This window comes from Plecotus auritus (assembly GCF_963455305.1).
Source record: "Plecotus auritus genome assembly, chromosome: 9".
NCBI classification, from domain to species: domain Eukaryota; kingdom Metazoa; phylum Chordata; class Mammalia; order Chiroptera; family Vespertilionidae; genus Plecotus; species Plecotus auritus.
In genome coordinates, this window is record NC_137783.1 from 92,898,916 (window position 1) to 92,919,781 (window position 20,866).

Genomic DNA, 20,866 nt, shown 5'->3' on the forward strand with positions numbered 1-20,866 from the left:
TATCTAATATTGAAAGGGTGATATATTTCCATTGGGAAGTATAACCACTCACAAGCTTCAACCTAAAACAGCCTCCACTGTACATTTCAACAAGAGACTTAATTTTCTTGAGTATCCCCCTTGGCTTTGTTTTCCCATTACTTTTCCTTTAAATGACTAGTTAATCCCTAGAACTCAAATTCTCATAAACTCAACTCACGCTTCTTTTGAACATCAAAGATTTATAGAATTCTACTTAGGCTAAATCATAAATTTAGGAAATAGCCTTTTAAAGTAAAATGGACACATTCACATTTAGGAGAATATACTCTTATCTCCCATATAGGAAAACTATGAATGTTTGAGTGACCATGCCAGAGTCTTCTCTATAATTCAGCGACAAGAAGCAGGTCCAGCTGTCCATCAGCCTAAAACCATGCCAATTTTACAACAGGTATTAATAAAGATGGCACTGATTTTAATTCACACACAAATGTCAACAACGTGCTAACAGAAAGCACAAGGTCTGCTATTTGTAGAAGAGAAATTCTAATTGGTTATTTCATAATTTAATCTTCTTAGAGTAAATTCAAAATCCTTTATAACCAAAAGTTCAAAATCCTTTAAAACAAAACTTCAAATGACAATCTACACTTTTAAAAGTGTTTGCATTTGCCCTAGCTGGTTTGTCTCAGTGGATAGAGCATCGGCCTGCGGACTGAAGGGTCCTGGGTTCAATTCCAGTCAAGGACACATGCCTGGGTTGGGGGCTCCATCCAAAGTAGGGAGCATGCAGGAGGCAGCCAATCAATGATTCTCTCTCATCATTGATGTTTCTCTCTCCCCCTATTCCTTCCTCTCTAAAATAAGTAAAAAAATATATATTTTAAAAAAGTGTTTGCATTTGGTTGTATCAAACTACTGGCTGAAATTAGTTGGGCTTCAAATAACTATTAACTTCAAAAACACCATGCGAAGTAGTGTTTGTGTTTTAATTTCCATATTATTTAAGGTAGAAAATTAAAGCACTTAAGGTCAAACTGCTTATTCTCAATAACTAAGATCTTATTCAGGCCTAAGATGAAAAACATTTAGTTGGGTTAATGCCATTGTTTAATTCTTAGGTACTCAAGTTTCATACATACCTGACTGTCTTTAAGGAAATCCTTCAAGGTCTCTTGGTGTTTCTGTATCTGCTGCTGCAATGCGGTTTGTCTCTGTACTAGCAGTTCTTCTTGGGCTTTTTGGCTATAATGTATAACTTCTCTTTGTAGATCCAACTGCTTCTGAAGTCCCAAGTTATGTTGCTGAGCTAAGTTAGACTGTGAAAAACTTAAAAGTCTACCTTGAAATTTTGGGATCACAGAATCACTTGAAGAAACTATATGTTCATTTCTGGATGAATCCGATTCACAAATGTCTTTATATTTAACTTCAGCAAAAGGTAGTGAAATAAATGAATGTTCTCTTTCCTTGGGTAGAAACAAAGAAGGAATAGTGTGCGCAGAAGATTCACTTTCAATCAACTTACCTTTTCTGGTTAAAAGTATTTCCTCCTGGGCCTTCTCATCAGAGTGCACCATTTCCTTTTGCAAGTCCAAGTGTGCTGTCAAATGAACTTGCTGAGGCAGACTAGGTTGTGAGAAACTTAAAAGGCTATCCTGTGATCTGGTTGGAAAAGACTTCTGGATTCTTTCAGAGTCAACAGGCAGTGCTCCCTGGGATAAGGCTAAAGAGGAGCTAACCTGCTCAGATGATACCCTTTTATCCAATTTACTTAGTCTTTGCGAAAGCAATTCTTCCTGGGCTTCTTGCCTAAATCGAATGGCTTCCCTTTGTAAATCTAATTGCTGCTGAAGTACCATCAAATCACGATGGTGAGGTTGAATAAAATGCTCAGAAGATAACTTTTCCTCAAATTTATTTTGTCTGGGCAATATAAGCTGAGGTAAAACAGACTGTGATAAACCCAAAAGACGAGCAGGCAATCTTGGTATTTCAGAAGGACTTGAGGAGGCTGTATTATCACTCTCAGTTGGGCAAGGTTCTTGGATTCTATCAGATTCAGTTAGAGGTAATGAAGCAAATGGATATTGTACCCTTAGGGGTAAAAAGGAAGAGGTGCCAGACTGCTCAGGAGATATTCCTTCCCTCCACTCCCTCTGTTCATGTTCTTCCTGGGCTTCCTGTCTAGAATGAATGATGGCTTCCCTTTGTGCAGCTAACCGTTCTTGAAGTGCCTTCAAATTATCTTGTTGAGGCTGGATAAGTTGTGATATCTTCAAAAGCCTATCTTGCAATTCTGGGATCTGAAAATGGCTTGAAGGAATTTTACCATCCCTCTCTGTTGAAAAAGGTTCCTGGGTTTTACCAGATTCAGAAGGTACTGAAGCAAATGAAAGGTGTCCTAACTGTGGTACAAATGAGGAGGAACCAGTTTTTTCAGAAGATATATTTCCTTGGGTTTTTTGGCTAAAGTGAAGGGCCTCCTCTGTGTCTAGCCATTCTTGGTGTTCCTCCAAATGACCCTGTGAAAATCTCAGAAATCTTTCCTGAAACCTTGGGATCTTAGAATGGCTTAAGGGACCCGCACTGTTACTTGACGAAAATTCCCTGCATCTTTCAGATTCAGCTACTTGGGATAGGGATAAAGAGGTGTCAGTCTGTTCAGAAGAAATTCCTTTTTCAAAATCACTTTGGAGTGCTGTCAAATTTTCTTGCTGTGGCAGGCTATGCTGTGGAGAACTGAAAGACTCATTCTGAAATGTTGGGATTACTGAGTGACTTGTGGGAATAGTACTTTCCTTCTCAGACAAATAAGGATTCTCAATTCTTCTGGGCTCTGTTTTAACAGAAGCTTGCAACACAACTGAACGTTGAGCACCCATTGGTGGGAATGAAGAACTCATCTGTCCAGACTTACTGTTTCTCAAATCCCTTTGTCTATGTGACAGTAATTCCATCTGGGCTTCATGCCTCGCCTGAAGAGCATCCCTCTGTGCAGTCAGTTGTTCTTGGAGCAACTTCAAACTATTGTGCAAAGGTAGGAACTGCTGCAGGAAACTCAAAGAGCCATCCTGAGGTCTGGGGATTTCAGATTGGTTTGAAAGAAGTCCCTCCTCATTTTTAGATGAACATTGCTCCCAGATTTTTCCAGACTGAGTACCAGCAGAAACGAATGGAGGAAATGTATGCTGAGCTACCTGAGAGGGGAGAGAAGGTGGCTCAGTCTGTTCAGACCATACTCTTCCACCCAGCTCACCCCGTTTATGTACATGTAATACTTCCTGGGCTTCCCGCCTGGCCTGCATGCTGTCTCTCTGAATATTTAACTGTTCGTGAAGAAATTTTAAATTTTCTTGCTGTGATAAGATAGACTGTGAAAAACCCAAAAGCCTATCCTGAAGTTGTGGGACCCCAGGATGGCCTGAGGAAACTGCAGTGTCATTCTTGGATGGCAAAGGTTCCTGGATTCTCCCTGATTCAGCTTTGACAGAAGGCAGTGAAGCAAATGAATCCATAGGTACCAATGGAAGGAATATAGAGGTGCCGGTTTGCCCTTCCAAGTCTTTTTGTTTGCCCAAAAGCAATTGTTCCTGGGCTTCCTGTCTGGACCGAAGAACTTCCTTCTGCAGGTCTAACTGCTCTTGGAGAAGCTTCAAATGACCTTTCTGGGCTGTGATGTTCCCTGAGGATGGCAAAGACTTATCCTGCATTTGGCTGATTACAGAGTGGCTTACAGAAACTGTATCTTTGCTCATTGTTGAAAAGGGTTCCTGGATTTTTCCAGATTCAACTTTAGTAGGCAGAGATATAAAGGAATGCTCAGCTAACAGTGGTAGGAATGAAGAAGGTTCCCTTGGCTTAGAAGATATATTTTCATTGTTCTCTGAGAACAGTTGCTGGGAGTCTAAAGTTCCAGCTACTTCATTAGCATGCTGCAGTATTAGTGGCCTATCATGTGATAAAGTCCTTGAAAGTATATGAGAATCTTTAGGAACTGATTTATAGTCTCTCTGCTGTGTTTCAGTCTGTGAAAATTGCTTTGGCTGTTCTTGTGATCCCAAACATTTCTTCGCTAAAACATCTGTTTCTGTTGTCCCTACATGTCTTTGTGGAAAGCGATTTTGCCTTGGAACCTGAAAATAATCTTGTTCTAATTGAGGGATCTGTGTGGGTTGTATAGGTTCATATTTGTTAGGGCTCAATTTGGGTCTCTGACCTTGATCCCAAAGTTCTGATATAAGAGTGGGTCTTTCATATTTCTGTAGTGGGGCTGATACAACAGAATCAGATATTGATGATGCAGCTGGCATGGATGGATACTTTCCTTTTAACATAGTCTGATATTGGAGTAATTGTTTCCTTGCTGTTTCAACAGACTGTCTATGAAGCCTACCAAAAATGAACACAAAAACAAAACAAATAAATATTCTTTTTTGATTAAAAAAAATGCTCCATATTCTCAAGTGTCTATACATTAAATTCAATAGCAATCTAGGATGGGCCAGAATCATGCTGGAAAAGGAACAATGTTCACACTGCCCATAGAGAAATCTACATGCTATAATTTTAAGGGAATCCCGATCAGATCTTCATATAAATAATAAACCCTGAAGATGTAGCCACACACTATAACACATGAATTGTACCCTCGATAATACCTCTTTTGCTGTAAAAGCTGATGTTGATAGTTGCGAATCATCTGCCTGTGACTATCTTCATCAGTACTTATGGTGCATGATGCTTGAGAAGTGCCAACCTAACAAAAGACAAAGCTACTAATTAAAAGGCAAACCCAGAAACAAGTACTAAACTGAAGTTCTATAATTAACTTCCATATAGCTTTATTATTACTTTTTAAAATAAAAGACTGGCACTTCCACTATTAAGAAACAAAGTCATTTACCATTTTCTTTTAGTACCAACCAAGTCCAAGAGCTCAACATACCCATTACATACAAATTATGGTCACACACACTGACACCCTCTAGAAGCTGAAAGCATTTAGGTTTGCATAAACATATATATGAGCTTATATATACAACTTTATATATATATGTACATGATTAAAAGAAACAAATTATCAAATAAGAATCAGAAATGCATTTTACTTTTCTGAAAGCTATGATTTCTTATACCGTATGCCCTCCATTTTGCAGACCTTGATTTAAAAGACTTCGGATTTAATGGACAAAGTTTCCAGTCTGTATGTCAATGTGAAAATTAAAACCTTGTTAATTTTTAAATGCTTTAAATCAAGATTTGCTTATAAATAAAGTTTACTTTTTGTTATTAATTCACTGTTATTTTTAACAAATTTTAGCAAATATGCAATACGTTGGAAAAAACACTAGTAATTTTGTCAACATAAATATTATATAATTCTAACTATAGTCTACATATTTAAATCCAGGAGCTCATAAACAATGTTCAGCAAATGATTAGCACGTGACCATACCACCTCTCTCGCTGTAACTCAAGCATGTCAAACTCACGGCCCATGGGCCGCATGCAGCCCACAACAAATATTTTTTCGGCCAGCCAATGTAACAATATGTAAGAAACATTTTAATAAAAATTTCATAACTTAATTTTTACAATATCCTGTTATACATAATTATTAATAACGAACTACAACATTCGCTATAATCGTGTTGTATTCATTTCCCTTATTACTATAATCGTGTTGTATTTATTTCCCTTATGTGCCTTATACGCCTTCTGCGCAGGTGTACCATTTCTCTCCACTAATACTAGCAGCAAATATTTTAGCAGCCGATGGTTACATCATTACATTAGTCTTGGACTGACTTGTTTGGTGAGCGCAACAGGAAATACCTCGCTTTCAGAGAACAAGAAAAATAGGTTTATTTGCGTTATGCTTATTAATTTGTGTAGTCAGTGTCTGGGAAGTTAATGTTCAAGAAAAAATATTAATTTTTATTAAAATGTTCTATTATTTTATGTTATTGATACTCATTTATTTCAGCCCTTTGTATTCAGTATGTCTCTATTGAAATAAACCTACATTTCTATGAAAATTGAAGCTATTGCTTTTTTGCGGCCCACATAAACTTAAACATTGCTTATTTGGCCCGTGTTAGCCTTTGAGTTTGACAAGCTTGCTGTAACTGGTTCTGTGTCTCGTGGGGTGACTTTCTGTAGCAGTTTAAATGCAGGTGGCCGCCAATGTTCCCACATGTGTTAAGCCACACCCCAGCCATGTGCATTTGTTTACTTGAGGTGACTGGTGAATGCATGCATTTACCAGCCCTTTCCAGTATAAACTTAAAATTACAGTTTTACACATAGAAAATTTTTCTGTGAAATTAAACTTTTCATACATGATTTAATTACAGAAATGTGTCTAATAAGTAAAAACAGGTAAAATAACTAATTTGTTAATTTTTTAACATATGCATTGAGAAAACCTACTCTATTATATAACAGACTTTCGGCTTTAGCAGACACCCCCTTGCCTGAATTAGTCCGTTATATTGAGGTTTTATTGTATTTCCTTATCCCCCAGTGGTCTATGTAGGAATGAGATTTCCCCATATCCTACCTCAGTCTGGTGAGGTTTTTTTCTTTTTTCTTCTTCCAACTGAGCCCTGAAGCAATCAGTTTCTAATCTTAACTTCTGTTGTTCAATTTGTTCAAGTAATTCCAATTGCTTTTGCTTCTGCTCTTCTATTTCCATTATCTAGGTAAAAAGGAAAAACACAAAACTATGGATCTATCAACAACAAACTCACACAAAAGAAATGTTTATAGTATGAATCACATTGAAAAGAAACAGGTATTTTCACCAACAGTACCAATTATCCCAGAAGATTATCTGTTATTGTGCTGCTGTTGTGTGTGGGGGGGGGAAGGGAAGGGAGTGAACGATGGGAAAAGAGGAAAAGGAGAAAAAGGGAAAAAATTTAAAAAGAGGCAGAAAGAAAACAACAACACATTATTTCTATTTCCTGGAAGCACAGGGAAGCCTTGATCATCACTGAAGTCCCACCTCCATAGAAATAGCAAACAATGCTTGGCCAAATTCTGTGTTCACATCTTTAATTTTACAATGTACTAGGTAAGAAATGACAAAGAAATTAAATGTCAAGGCCTCCCAAACACTTTGATTTCTAAGGCATACCCATAGAAGAATGCAGTTACTTAGAACCCAAATAGTAATACAATGATAAACATTGTCAGGCATGAAACAGAGTCGGTCAATGGCACATGGATGACACCTGAACTCTAATATTACACCAATATACACACAGATTCAAGTAAAAAGAACATATGTCAGAGTGACCAAGTTTCATGAGGACAGGGACTGGGCTAACCTGGTTGCTTGCTAAATCCAGCATCTAGTCAAGTCCCTGATACATATGTAATACATAGTAGATATTTACTGAACAAGTAGAAAAATGAATGTGAAGTTTTATTAAGAGGAACACTTGTATTAGAGACTAGATGCCCAGTGCATGACATCCGTGCACTAGGCGGGGGTGGGGTGGGGTGGGGTGGGGGGGGGAGGGTGTCCCTCAGCCTGGCCTGAGCCCTCTCGCAGTCCAGGACCCCTCAGGGGATATCTCCCTGTGGGAGCACCACTCAGCCAGAAGCTGGGCTCGCTGTTCCTTAGCGCTGCCTCAGAGGTGGGAGAGGCTCCCGCCACCGCCACTGCACTTGTCAGCCGTGAACCTGGCTTCTGGTTGATCAGCGCTCCCCCAGTGGGAGCGCACTGACCGCCAGGGGGCAGCTCCTGTGTTGAGCGTCTGCCCCTGGTGGTCAGTGAGTGTCATAGCGACCGGTTGTTCCGCTGTTCGGTCCATTTGCATATTAGGGTTTTATTATATAGGATAATAAAAGATGATCTTGTTTTCAAAACAAAAATTGTCTCAATCTGAAACTTTACCTATTTCTAGTCAGGTAACAAACAGTTAAAAATTAATGAGGCTATAGCAAGTTCCTATCTTCATTTCCTTCCTTTCCCCCAGGCATAGGAACCACTGAATTTAGCTGTTTACAGTTCTGTAGTACCTCTAGAACAGCATTATCAATACAAAAGTCACTAGCTACATGTGACTAGGTAAGTGAATTCAAATTAAGTAAAAATTAAAATTCAGTTCCTCAATTACACTAGTAATATTTCAAGTATTTAACAGCTCATGTAGCTAGCAGCTACATGGACAAAGATATAGAACATTTCCATTACTACAGAAAGTTATACTGAACAATAATGCTTTAGAATATTGATTAAAAAACATTTATCTCAGAAGAAATACTGGCTCAGAATTTAACTGTATAGCTGTATTTTTATAAAAACTATAACTAGAAACTGACTGGCTTAGTAACAACTAGCTTCTTTCAAGGTAATTTGTATTAAAATAAATATTTTGCCTTAGCTGGTTTGGCTCAACAGATAAGAGTATTGGCCCGGGGACTGAAGGGTCCTGGGTTCGATTCCGGTCAAGGGCACATATCTCGACTGCAGGTTCACTGGCTCTGGTTAGGGTGTTACAAGAGGCAACCAATCTATGTGTCTCTCTCACATCGATTTTCTCTCTGTGTCTTCCTCTCCCTTCCACTCCCTCTAAAAATCAATGGAAAAATATCCTCGGCTGAGGATTAAAATAAATAAATAAGGGAAAAGCTGTGTTGAGACTGAATACTGAATGTCATATGTAATTGAAAAATTAAAACAAAGAAACAAACCAAAAAAATGTTAAACAAATAAATAAAATCTTTTACTAAAGTATATGGAACCAAAATTATAGATAAGAAGGTTGAATTTAAATTTTTCTTCTGAAATACTATTTTTCAAAAAATCTTTAAAATTACAAAGCCCAGGCAAATGACCAACATTATGACAGGGACCCATTTATTCCACAAATATTTATTGAACACTTATTATGCATAAAGCATTATACCAGAAATTCTGTAGAATAAAATACATTTTTAAAAAGTGTCCGACTTTAAAAAACAATACATTTTATAGGAAAGATAAGATATATACAAGGGTATAAAATGCGAAGCAGAAGTCATAAGGGTCAAATGAATAGTACATGTGAAGATGAAGTGCTTTCTATCAGCTGAATGTGTAAGTCAAGGTAGAATAAACAGTATCAAATGTAGCCAGATATTAAGACAAATTTCACTGGTCAAACAAAATTATAGTACCAAGGGGAAGAACAAAACCTTTAAAAACAAAAATTTCAAAGTACCTGTTTCTGTCTTGCTGCCATTCTAATTCTGATTGCTTCCTCTTGAGGATGGAGTAGAACTGAACTCTGAGCTACAGCTGTGATTGGCTGGGTCTCATTTATTTCTAAGAGGATGCCCAAAACAAAAATTAGTTTTAACAATTAAGAATTTTGATACTACTTTAACGCCCTTTATTCATTAATTTCATGAAGTTTTATTAGGAAAAAGATTTGAAGAACAAGCAAGTTTAATCTGAGGATGTAAATTAAAAAAAAATACCTTGTTCCTTTTTAGAGTCTGCATCACATGAAATTGGTTGATCTTCACTAGTGAGTGGTCCAGAGTCAACTGTTAGCATATCACTTTCAACTATAATAAATACATTATTATGAACATATTATCACTGTTAACCTTAAGTCTGAACAAAGTAACAAAACTCTGCACTCAGATTAACAATTCATCTTGGTCCACCTGAATGTCTTATTTAAGATCCAGTCACCTTCCAGATGACCACATATTTTATATATTAAACTTGGGCCTTGCCCAGCCAGCATGGCTCAGTGGTTGAACATAGACCTATGAACCAGGAGGTCATGGTTCGACTTCTGGTCAGGGCACAGGCCTGGTTTTGGGGCTCAATCCCCAGTATGGGGCGTGCAGAAGGCAGCCAATCAGGGATTCTCTCTCATCATTGATGTTTCTCTCTCTCCCACCCCCTTCCTCTCTGAAATCAATAAAAATATAAAAACAACAACAAAAGCCTGGCTAGCGTGGCTCAGTGATTGAGCGTCAACCCATGAACCAGGAGGTCATGGTTCAATTTCAGGTCAGGGCTCATTCCTGGGTTGCAGGCTCGATCCCCATTGATGGGCATGCAGGAGGCAGCCAACCAATAATTCTCTCTCATCATTGATATTTCTATCTCTCCCTTCCTCTCCTTTCCTCTCTGAAATCAATAAAAATATATTTAAAACAACAACAACAAAAAAACCTTGAGCCTAATATAAGACAGATGAAAGACTAAAATTGTAAACAAAAAGGAAAAAATGAAGAACCATTAAGAAGGCATGCTGATAGCTTCAAACACAATGGAAAAACATAAAATCAGCAGGACACCAAAGTTAAGCAGAAGCTAAAGAAATTTAAAAGTATCTTTGAAATATTTAGATGTTACGATTTTTATGAAACCAAAGCAGAGAAGAAAGTTAAAGAAATCATATCAGGGTAGCCAGAAACGTTGCATTAAATATTCACTCAATCACACACTTACTCATTCAGTACCTACTTAAGTGTTGCATGTTAGGGACACTGTGGTAAATAAGAAATGGCCTTAAAAAAAAAAAGAAGAAAAAGAAATGGCCTTAAAGAGATTTTACAGGGTGAGTGGGGACAGAAACATTAAATAAGTATCCTAAAAAAAAAAAGATAAAATTAGAACCTATGGTAAGTACTATATAAGAAAAATAAAGGGTTCTGCAAGAGTATTAGATTTCTCTTAGGAAATGACACTTAAGCAGACACTTGAAAGTTAAGGAGGAATCAGCCAGATAAGCAGGTATTAACACCCTGTGAGGGTAAAAACAACTTGGCACATTCAGGGAATTGAATGAGGATCAAATGGGTGTAGTTAAACAAGGGGGAAAATGAAGCAATACGAGGCTAGAGAAAGGCCACTCATACAAGGCCTTTTTCAAAATAACCTGGTTGTGAATTGAGATGAAAGAGGCCCCTTTTATTGCAACTTTGTTGGCCACTCCTTTGTACTGCCTTTGCTATTCTCTAGCCATCTTCTAAGTCCTGGAGTCCCTCAGAGGGTCTTAGAAGCCTTCTTCTCACTGAATTCTCTCTTCTAAGAGTTCTTCCACGCCCATGGCTTTAATCATCATATGTATGTCTGACTTCTGAACTTACCTCTTTTGCTTTAAGCTATTCATTTAATTGAACAAATATTAACTGAGCATCTTTTATGTACAAGGCACTAGTCTATGCTCTGGGATTTAGCAATGAACAAACTTAAGTTCTTACCCTCATGGAGATGACATTGTGGGATTGGAGGGTGCTCAGGTAAGGAGCAAATAAGCAAAAGAGTAAATTTATGGTTCATCAGATGTTGATGAGAGATACAGAGAAAAATCAGGATAAAAGAGATAGGAAGTGAAGGGAGTGTGGGTGGCGTGAGGGGCTGAACCTTGCCTTTTTGTATAGAGTGGTAAGAGAAGGCCTTTCTGAGAAAGCATTACTGAGCCAATATCTGAAGGAAATGAGAGTGAATCATTAAAATACCCAAGAGCACTCCAGCCAGAAAGACCAACTGCAAATGCTACGTGAGCCATGTCTGCTGTGTTAAGAATACCAAGGAAGCACTAACTGGTTTGGCTCAGTGGATAGAGCGTCGGCCTGCGGACTGAAGGGTCCCAGGTTCGATTCCGGTCAAGGGCATGTACCTTGGTCGCGGGCACATCCCCAGTGGGGAGTGTGCAGGAGGCAGCTGATTGATGTTTCTCTCTCATCGATGTTTCTAACTCTCTATCCCTCTCCCTTCCACTCTGTAAAAAATCAGTAAAATATATTAAAAAAAAGAATACCAAGGAAGCCAGTGCCCTATGGTTGGGCAGGTGTAGAAAAAGAAGTCAGAGAGTGAGGGTGAAAGAAATGATGGGGGAGGGGTGTGTGTGCAGATCACATAAAGCTTTGATGCTACTGTAAGCACTTTGGTTTTTACTGAGTGAAACTGGCAGTTGTTGGAGGGCTTCCCCCAGAAGAATGATGAGCTGATTTTAACAGGATGAGTCTGGGAAGAGACTATAGCAGGGAGGTACAAAACTGAAAATAAAAGACCTGTTAAGGGTTTACTACAGGAAGCTACACTAGAGAATGAACGTGGCTTAAACCAGAATGGTAGGTGGTGAGTAATGGCTGGACTTTGGATGTACTTTGAGTGTAGGACCACTAGGATTTGCTGATGATTCAGATGTAGGATGTAAAAGAGAGAAACCAGAATAACTAGCTTTTGGGCTCAAGCAAAAGAATTTTACTGCTAATTATTAAAATATAGAGGACTGTAAGAAAAGCAGGTGTTGGGAGGCAGGGCATATCAAGAGTTCAGTTTTGGAAAAGTTTGAGATGTGATTATTATACAAGGGAAAATGTCAAGTAGACATTTAAATGAGTGGAGTTCAAAGGAGAGATCAAGCCTAATAAGACACCCTTGGAAATCAGCAGTACATAGATGGTAATACAAAGTCATGACATTAGAGATGAACTATGAAGTGTTGATACAAAGAGAAAAGATTTGAGAAACAAGCTCGGGGCAATGACTAGTGGTTGTAGAGATCAGGATAAGCAGCAAAGGAAACCATGAAGGAGGAGCCAGTGAGATAGGAAAACTGAGAGGGCGGGGTCAACAGGTCAAGTGAAGAAATGGTTTCCAGAAGGCTTCCTGTTGTACTTGGAATAAAATCCAAATATGGATGAGTCACTACTTTTGGAAGCCTGGTAGCAAAATATTTCCAAACAAATACAATCACATTTAAAAAAAATACAGAAGACAAAATTCTAAGAATAAGCACATAATACAGTACACTCAAAAGCAGTAACATGTCATCTCCTTTGATTCTCTCAAGAGTTGTTTCTAAAGAAATAATTTAAAATAAGGGCAAAGACTTTGCTAAAAGAATGCTCACTGCAGCATAAGAAATACCAAGAAAAATTAGAAATAGCCTAAATGTCTCAACAAGAAAAAACTGGTTAATTTTGGTTCATCAATTATATTGGATATATATATGAGTAATATTACTACATTAAAAGTGGTCTGGAAGGAGATTCACTAGAGTTTTTTGTTTTGTTTTTTTAACATATATTGCCTTTAAGTAGCAGCAATATGGGCTCTAAAATGTTTTTTTGTTTTTTTTTTTAACTCTATTCTTTGATTTTTCAGGAATGAGCATATATACATATTATCCTCACCTGAGCATATGTTTTTTATTGATTTTAGAGAGAGAGGAAGAGAGGGAGAGAGAAACATCAATGTGAGAGAGAAACATGGATCAGTTGCCTCCTGTATGCGCGCCAAATGAGAACTGAACCCACAACCTTTTGGTATAAGGAACATTGCTCCAAACCGCTGAGCCACTGTGCCAGGGCAGAAATGAGCATATTTTTAAGTAACTTAGGAAGGGTGTATGGACTACAAAATGATTCTACTGGACAGACACACCTTGCTCCTGCCTAGAGGATAATGTTCCCTCTTCAATAGCAGTTGTTTCTGATTCAAATGTTGGTGCTTTACTCTCAGTTTCACTAATAGTCGTAGGCATTTCACTTTCATCCTCAGACATGGATTTAATTGTCCATAGAGATTTCTGGTTTCGGATCTTATTTAATAATTTTTTAAAAATAATTTTTGAAGGGAGTGGCTGGGTCTTCATTGCCAAGGGAACTAAAAGAAAAAAAAATTATTCAGCATCTATTATATACCCAGTAAATTATTCTATCTTTATACTTAGTTACTGCTACAACTACTAGTTAAAACAAAAGCACAACTTTATTTCCCTCACATTATTTATAATTTAACAGTATGTACAATGCTATTCAAACCCAATCACAATTTTATAACCAGGAATAATATTTTTAACTTAAATTTAATAAAGACACCAAAATTAAACTATTTCCCAACAAGCATCTATCACAAATTTGAAGTTGAACATGTTTATTCTGTTTGTAAATGAAGACAGAATGCATACCTCTTAATATGTAAGATTAACTTTGAAAATAAGTGTTGTAAGGTTCTATATGCTAGAGGAGGGTACCAATTATGGCTCTGTACTTAGCTACAGAGAAAAACATTAGCATTATAACCTTGAAAATCGAGTGCTCCCAAAGTATTCCTGGTACTATCCGGGAAAATTTCTTCCACTTATCATCATCAAGAGATCCCTGTAGTTAAAAATTCTTAAGTTGTTTCCTCAAAACATCCTTCCATATAAGCTGATAGTACAATTCCAAAACTCAGTACAATACTAACAGTTCTCTAAGGGGACAAAACTGTGTTTTGAATGCATAGTGTTCTGACTTAAGGAATAAAATTTAAGAAATCTACAGAGGTTGAAAACTGGCAGACTATAGTTTTGTCTGACCTATGGTTTTCTTTAAACTTTCTTAGTTATAACTTAGACGTACAGCACAGTGAATTTTACATTTATCTATATAACACCATCCAGATCATTATGTGAAACATTTCAAAAACTCCTTCATGCCCCTTCCAGTCAATACACCCCTAAAGATAACCACTATGCTAACATGAGACCAGATTATTTTTGCGTTTTTCCCTTTTATATAAATATGGAATTATATTTAGGTATTTTATTTTTACCTGGCTTCTTTCACTCACCATTTAAAAACAATAGTATTCCTAGGTTCTTTTGAAAAATCAAGAGAATTGGCAACACCGAACCAGCAATCCCAAATGGGATCAGCAGTAGCTGAAAAGTGACTGTCCTTTTAGATAAGGCAAGCTGTGCAACTCTGACAAACTACAGATCTGAATGATATTCCCACTCAAAGAGCTGAAAGAAACAGTCAAGTATCTTCTTAAAGGCACTGCTGATCTGGCAAGAAAATAAAAGATTCTGCAGAGGCCAGCAATGAAATTTAAGTGGGAATTCTGGAAGACAAGTGAGCCCTGAAACCACCTTCTGAAGTTAATGCCAAACCACAATGACCTTACACTTTGGACAGCAGTGTGGGCCTAGGGACAGGGACAAAGCCTAGAGCCCTCACCCAGAGGAGATCCACATAAAGTTGGAAGCCTAAAGGGCTACCTACCCACATTGTAGGGTGGAAATGATGAGAAAGTCTGAGTGGTTTTGAACAAAGGCCATAGTAGTTTGGTATAGGGGTAAAAAGAGGTCAAAATGAAGAGGACTTAGTCTCAAAGCAGATACAGAGTAAAAGAGCGGGAGGTGTCAGTGTAAACCATTGGTCTAGCTTGGACAACTGCAAACTGTGCTATCATCTATATATATAAAAGGCTATATGCAAAGTGTCCCCTCAGGAGTTTGACCCAGAGTTTGATCCCTTGCTATGACATGCGCTGACCACCAGGGGGCAGCGTGGAACAAAGGAAGGCCCCGGCCAGTAGCTGGAAGGCCCTGATTGGCCCAGATCGCCGGCCAGGCCTAAGGACCCGACCCGTGCACGAATTTCGTGAACCGGGCCTCTAGTTTACTACAGATGAGGAAGACAGGAAAACAAGGTTTCTGGAGTCAAGAGATGATCAATTTGCTGTTAAGATATTGAGTTTTAAGTACCTGTGATAAGGTTTAAAATGGTTGAGACAGAGATGAAGTTTAGAAAAGAGATCTAAGTGTGTGCTATTTATTACACACTTAGTGCCTAGCTATAATTAACACAGTAGGATTTCTTGGGTGATCTGATGAAAGTCTAAAAAAAATGCTGACCTTTCAAATGAATTCAGAATTAAGCATCTAAACCAAGTAACCTAAAAATCTTCAGAGTATATGTACATATGAATAAAAGAACTTTCCTATGTATATGAAAAGGATCATTAATAATGGAAATCTGTAAATGCTGTTTCCTCCTTCCATCACTACTATTCCCATTAAGCACTGTTTGCACTAAAATTAGACCAGACTTTCCTAACTGTTGGCAAATGATTAGCATTTTGTTCTATGAAACACTGCAATATTCAATTTTGAAGAAGTTTTTACCGTCTGCTTCACCAGGACATATTGTTTCAGCTTCTGTCACTGGAGGTTTTTCAGTTTCACCTAAATTTTCTTGTTCCATTGAAAGGTCCAATTCTTCATCTTGGATCTGATCAGTCACAGTGGGCAAAGGTTCTGGTTCGAGGTGCAAAATCAGGTTTCCTTTCACCTCTCAATAAAGAAATACAGAGATACATTTCTATTCCAAAATGACTAAAAAGAACTTGAGCATAAAAATTTAAAGGCCATTATAGTTTCTAAGTCTAAAACATGAGGACCTCTTTCAAACGAACAACTCATTTCAAAATAAAAACTGCTTCATCAATGCAAATGTATTTTCCCACCAAGACATTTAAAGGCATCATTGAAAGTTTATTGAAAATATCTTACTCCTGTCTGCATTGTACATGTCTTCAAAGGCAAATTCGAGCTCTCTCTGCCAGTCTTCTTTCATTTCACTGCGTTTGTATGGAAGTGCAACTAGTTGTGGTGGCATTTGTGCTACAGTCTGTCTCCTACGTGCCAGGTCCTCTTGCTGTAGCTGTTTGAGTTCTTTCATTAGTTTCTCTTGATTCTTCAAGAATAAAGAGATTTCATTAACGGAGAAACCAAGATGGCGGCATAGGTAAGCACCTACACTGCTGCCTCACACAACAATTTCAAAACTACAACTAAAAGACAGAACGGACACCATCCAGAACCACAGGAAAACTGGCTGAGTGGAAATTCTACAACCAGAAGGAAAGAGAAAGGCTCACAGGGAACTGGAGGTACGGCAAAGGGTCTTTGTGCACGCAGAGAGGAAGGGCGGCTGAGAGCCTGGCTGACTTTCTCTGGCGGAAGGGGAAAGGAAGCCCCCGACCGCACTGAACCCCAGTTCTGACTGCACTGAACCCCAGTCCCGGGCGAAACCCCATGGACCCAGGCTCATACAGGGGGAGTCTGGACTGTCAGGTAGAGAGAAAGGCACCCGGAGACTCAGAGACCCAGGGGAGACCCGAGGGAGCCCCGGCGGGCAGGCGTCTGAAGGCGTGCGAAGACAGTGTGCACAAAGGCTGTGGAGGTTGCCACAGGCTTTCCCTAGCAGAAGGGAGTCGGAAGCTCCTGACTGCACTGAACCCCAGTTCTGACTGCACTGAACCCCAGTTCCAGGCGAGCCCCTGGGGACCCATGCTCTTACGGGGGGGGAATCTGGACTCTCGGGCGAAGACTCGGGAGCCGGGGAAGGCAGAGGTCTGGGGGCACGCGAGACAGTGTGCACAAAGGCTGCGGAGGTTGCCACAGGCTTTCCCTAGTGGAAGGGAGTCAGAAGCTCCTGACTGCACTGAGCCCCAGTTCTGACTGCACTGAACCCCAGTTCCAGGAGAGCCCCTGGGGACCCACGCTCTTGTGGGGGGAATCTGGACTCTCGGGCGGAGACTCGGGAGCCAGGGAAGGCAGAGGTCTAGAGGTGCGCGCGCGCAAGGGCAAGGTTGACTGGAAGCGAAGACTGTCTGCTCCGCCCTGAGACTCCACCCCATCCAAGCTGAGCACAGAGGCTTTTGCAATTTGGCAAGTCTAATCCTATAAGGCTGTCTCCAGCACCGAACTTCTCCCAGCGTAGACACAGCTGATCCTTACAGCCAACTGGCATGGAGATCAATTCCTCCCAGTGATACCAACAACAATCAAGACTTAACTACAACAAGGCTGTACACACAGCCCACAAAGGGGTGCACCAAGAGTATTCACGTCAGGTTAACTGGGGAGGCTGACCCACTGGGCCATACAGGAAACCTAGCACACAAATCTACCCTACCAACTCAGGGAAGCAGTGAAAATGCGGCGTCAAAGAAACAGATCACAAACGAAAGAAATGGAGGAAAACAAACGACTGGATATAGAATTCAAAACCACGGTTATAAGGCTTTTCAAGAATATCCTAGCCGAAACCGGTTTGGCTCAGTGGATAGAGCGTCGGCCTGCGGACTGAAAGGTCCCAGGTTCGATTCCGGTCAAGGGCACGTACCTTGGTTGTGGGCACATCCCCAGTAGGAGGTGTGCAGGAGGCAGCTGATCGATGTTTCTCTCTCATCGATGTTTCTAGCTCTCTATCCCTCTCCTCTCTCTTCCTCTCTGTAAAAAATTAATAAAATATATTAAAAAAAAAAAGAATATCCTAGAAAAGGCCGATAAATATAACGAGACCCTCAAAGATATGAAAAAGGACCAACTAGAAATTAAACATACACTGACTGAAATAAAAAATATTATACAGAGACCCAACAACAGACTAGAGGAACACAAGAATCAAGTCAAAGAATTGAAATACAAAGAAGCAAAAAACACTAAACCGAAAAAGCAAAAGAAAAAAAAATCCAAAAAGTTGAAGATAGTGTAAGGAGCCTCTGGGACAACTTCAAGCGTACCAACATCCGAATTATGGGGGTGCCAGAAGAAGAGAGAGAGCAAGATACTGAAAACCTATTGGAACAAATAATGACCGAAAACTTCCCCCACCTGGTGAAAGAAATAGACTTACAAGTCCAGGAAGCGCACAGAACCCCAAACAAAAGGAATCCAAAGAGGACCACACCAAGACACATCATAATTAAAATGCCAAGAGCAAAAGACAAAGAGAGAATATTAAAAGCAGCAAGAGAAAAACAGTTAATTACCTACAAGGGAGCACCCATACGACTGTCAGCTGATTTCTCAACAGAAACTATGCAGGCCAGACGGGAGTGGCAAGAAATTTTCAAAGTGATGAACAGCAAGAACCTACAACCAAGATTACTCTACCCAGCAAAGCTATCATTCAGAATTGAAGGGCAGATAAAGAGCTTCACAGATAAGAAAAAGCTAAAGGAGTTCATCACCACCAAACCAGTATTATATGAAATGCTGAAAGGTATTCTTAAAGAAGAGGAAGAAGAAAAAAGTAAAGATAAAAATTATGAACAACAAATACATATCTATCAACAAGTGAACCTAAAAATCAAGTGAATTAAAAACCTGAGGAACAGAATAATCTGGTGAATATAATAGAATCAGGGACATAGAAAGGGAGTGGACTGATAATTCTCAGGGGGAAAAGGGTATGGGGGGGGGTTCAGGAAGAGACTGGACAAAAATCATACACCTATGGATGAGGACAGTGGGGGGGAGGTAAGGGCAGAAGGTGGGGTGGGAACGGGATGGAGGGGAGCTATGGGGGGAAAAAGAAGAAACAATTGTAATAATCTGAACAATAAAGATTTATAAAAAAAAAAAAGATTTCATTAACAATAGCTGAGGCACACACTTGGGATATTAATATTAACAGTGAGTGAAAAGTGGAGAAATCATGAGAAACAGGGCCAGGGGTTCCTTTCCCTCCTCTGCCATTTGTTATGCCACAAAAAGACATTAATTTATTCATTCAAAAAATATTTACTAAATGTCAGATACCACTGATGTTAGAGATGCAATCTCACCCTTAACCTAAAGAGCAGCAAACAGGGAATTAGTACTCTGTCAGTAAGGACTCTAAGGTGGTGGGTAGTACTGATTACACCACAAAGCTTCAAAGGTATCTGCCAATTACAGTTCTTTCTCAGGATAGTCATGAAGTCAGGCTCTATATAGATAGGCTCTATAGAAGTGCCATGGCTCCTGCAGTGCACTCTGTACCAGTTCTCCTCGTAGACAGCAGCATATACCAGTCTCAGGTAGGCACCAGGACCCAGAGTGCCTGTGGCTTAACAGATGATACTTATTACAACATACTCTTGGAATCACCATGATTAAAGGGGATCTATATATATCTCTTTAAGCTGAGAGTCTGGCTAATTTGGAAATTTAAGCAGGAGTTTCAGTGAGTTTATCTAACAGGATTTTGGTGGTGGAGGCTAGGGAGGGAGCATAAGAGAAGACTTCTGATTCCTTGGGATGAGGATTTAGCCTGATAAAAGTGGGTGAAGGGAAGGCGTGTAAGAAAGAAGTAACAACTACAGTATAAAGGTATGGAAATGAAGGCACAGGATATTCAGAAAAAGTACACTGTTCATTGTAGATAGGATATAGAGGGCAGGGATATTCAAGGAAAAAAGATGAAGTTGAAAGGGCAAGTAGTGGCCAAACACTAGTTATAATAGATACTAGACACCAGCAGGAAATATAGTCCCAGGGCACAATGGGATCTATAGCAAAGAGGTTCAGACAGGGGGAAGGAAATGCTCTAGTAGTAATGAGATTGCATAGTTTGATGACATTTTTGTGTAAGAGACACTAAGTCTGAAAAAAGATGGACAGCCTGTATAACAAAGTGTTTGTCAAGTGATTACATATACACACTACTTATTGTTATATAAAGTTTAAAATATTTTGTCATTTGGAGATAAAATATCTCCAATTTTTTTGCCATGCCCTGAAAAAGAATCAAATTATGAAATCACTTAATTTACATTAAGTTTCAAATCATTAACTTCTTATTCAATTAACTTAAAAGTTATTTAAATAAGTATACTATTCTTGACTCGCTGAAAGCTTGGCATATTTTTCTACTTGAATTATTTATAACATCTACCACCAGCAATGATAAAATTACTGTGAGCTTATGAAATTCCAGACACAATCCTAGGGGCTTCATTCAATTCATTTAATCCTCCCAAAACAGATCATGAAATAGAGCTCAGAGAGCTTAGGTAACCTGCCTAAGATCAAACAATGGAGGAGTGACGGGACAAAAATCTAGGCCGACTGTGGAGTCCACTTACTTCACCACTAGACACTATTGATTTGTGGAGGAGCGCTCGGTTTACGTTGCTTTCACAATTTTTTCTATAAGTTTAAGCCTTAGATAGACTGATACTAATTCAGACATTCAGTTATTTTAGTCATAACTTATTCCCGGTTTATAACAGCTAAAAATTTAAGGGAGAAGGTAATAATTCAGTTCAAACTATACAAATGAACTTCAACAAGATAGGCATTTTACCAAT

General features: G+C 39.0%; 1 protein-coding gene across 6 annotated transcripts in view; it reads right to left on the reverse strand.

Moving 5' to 3' along the window:
- Positions 1–20,866, reverse strand: part of CEP295 (centrosomal protein 295) — a 56,293-nt gene that overhangs the window by 19,694 nt on the left and 15,733 nt on the right. For all 6 annotated transcript variants that reach the window (XR_013959136.1, XM_080643075.1, XM_080643074.1 and 3 more), the window contains 8 exons: positions 16,296–16,479; positions 15,909–16,076; positions 13,397–13,618; positions 9,460–9,549; positions 9,201–9,304; positions 6,548–6,685; positions 4,644–4,741; positions 1,125–4,374 (listed from right to left, as the gene is read on the reverse strand). Coding sequence is in view for 5 of the 6 variants with exons in the window: in XM_080643075.1 (XP_080499201.1) it covers positions 1,125–4,374; positions 4,644–4,741; positions 6,548–6,685; positions 9,201–9,304; positions 9,460–9,549; positions 13,397–13,618; positions 15,909–16,076; positions 16,296–16,479 (4,254 nt within the window). In the remaining variant the exon portion in view is untranslated. The remainder of the gene's footprint in view (positions 1–1,124; positions 4,375–4,643; positions 4,742–6,547; positions 6,686–9,200; positions 9,305–9,459; positions 9,550–13,396; positions 13,619–15,908; positions 16,077–16,295; positions 16,480–20,866) is intronic.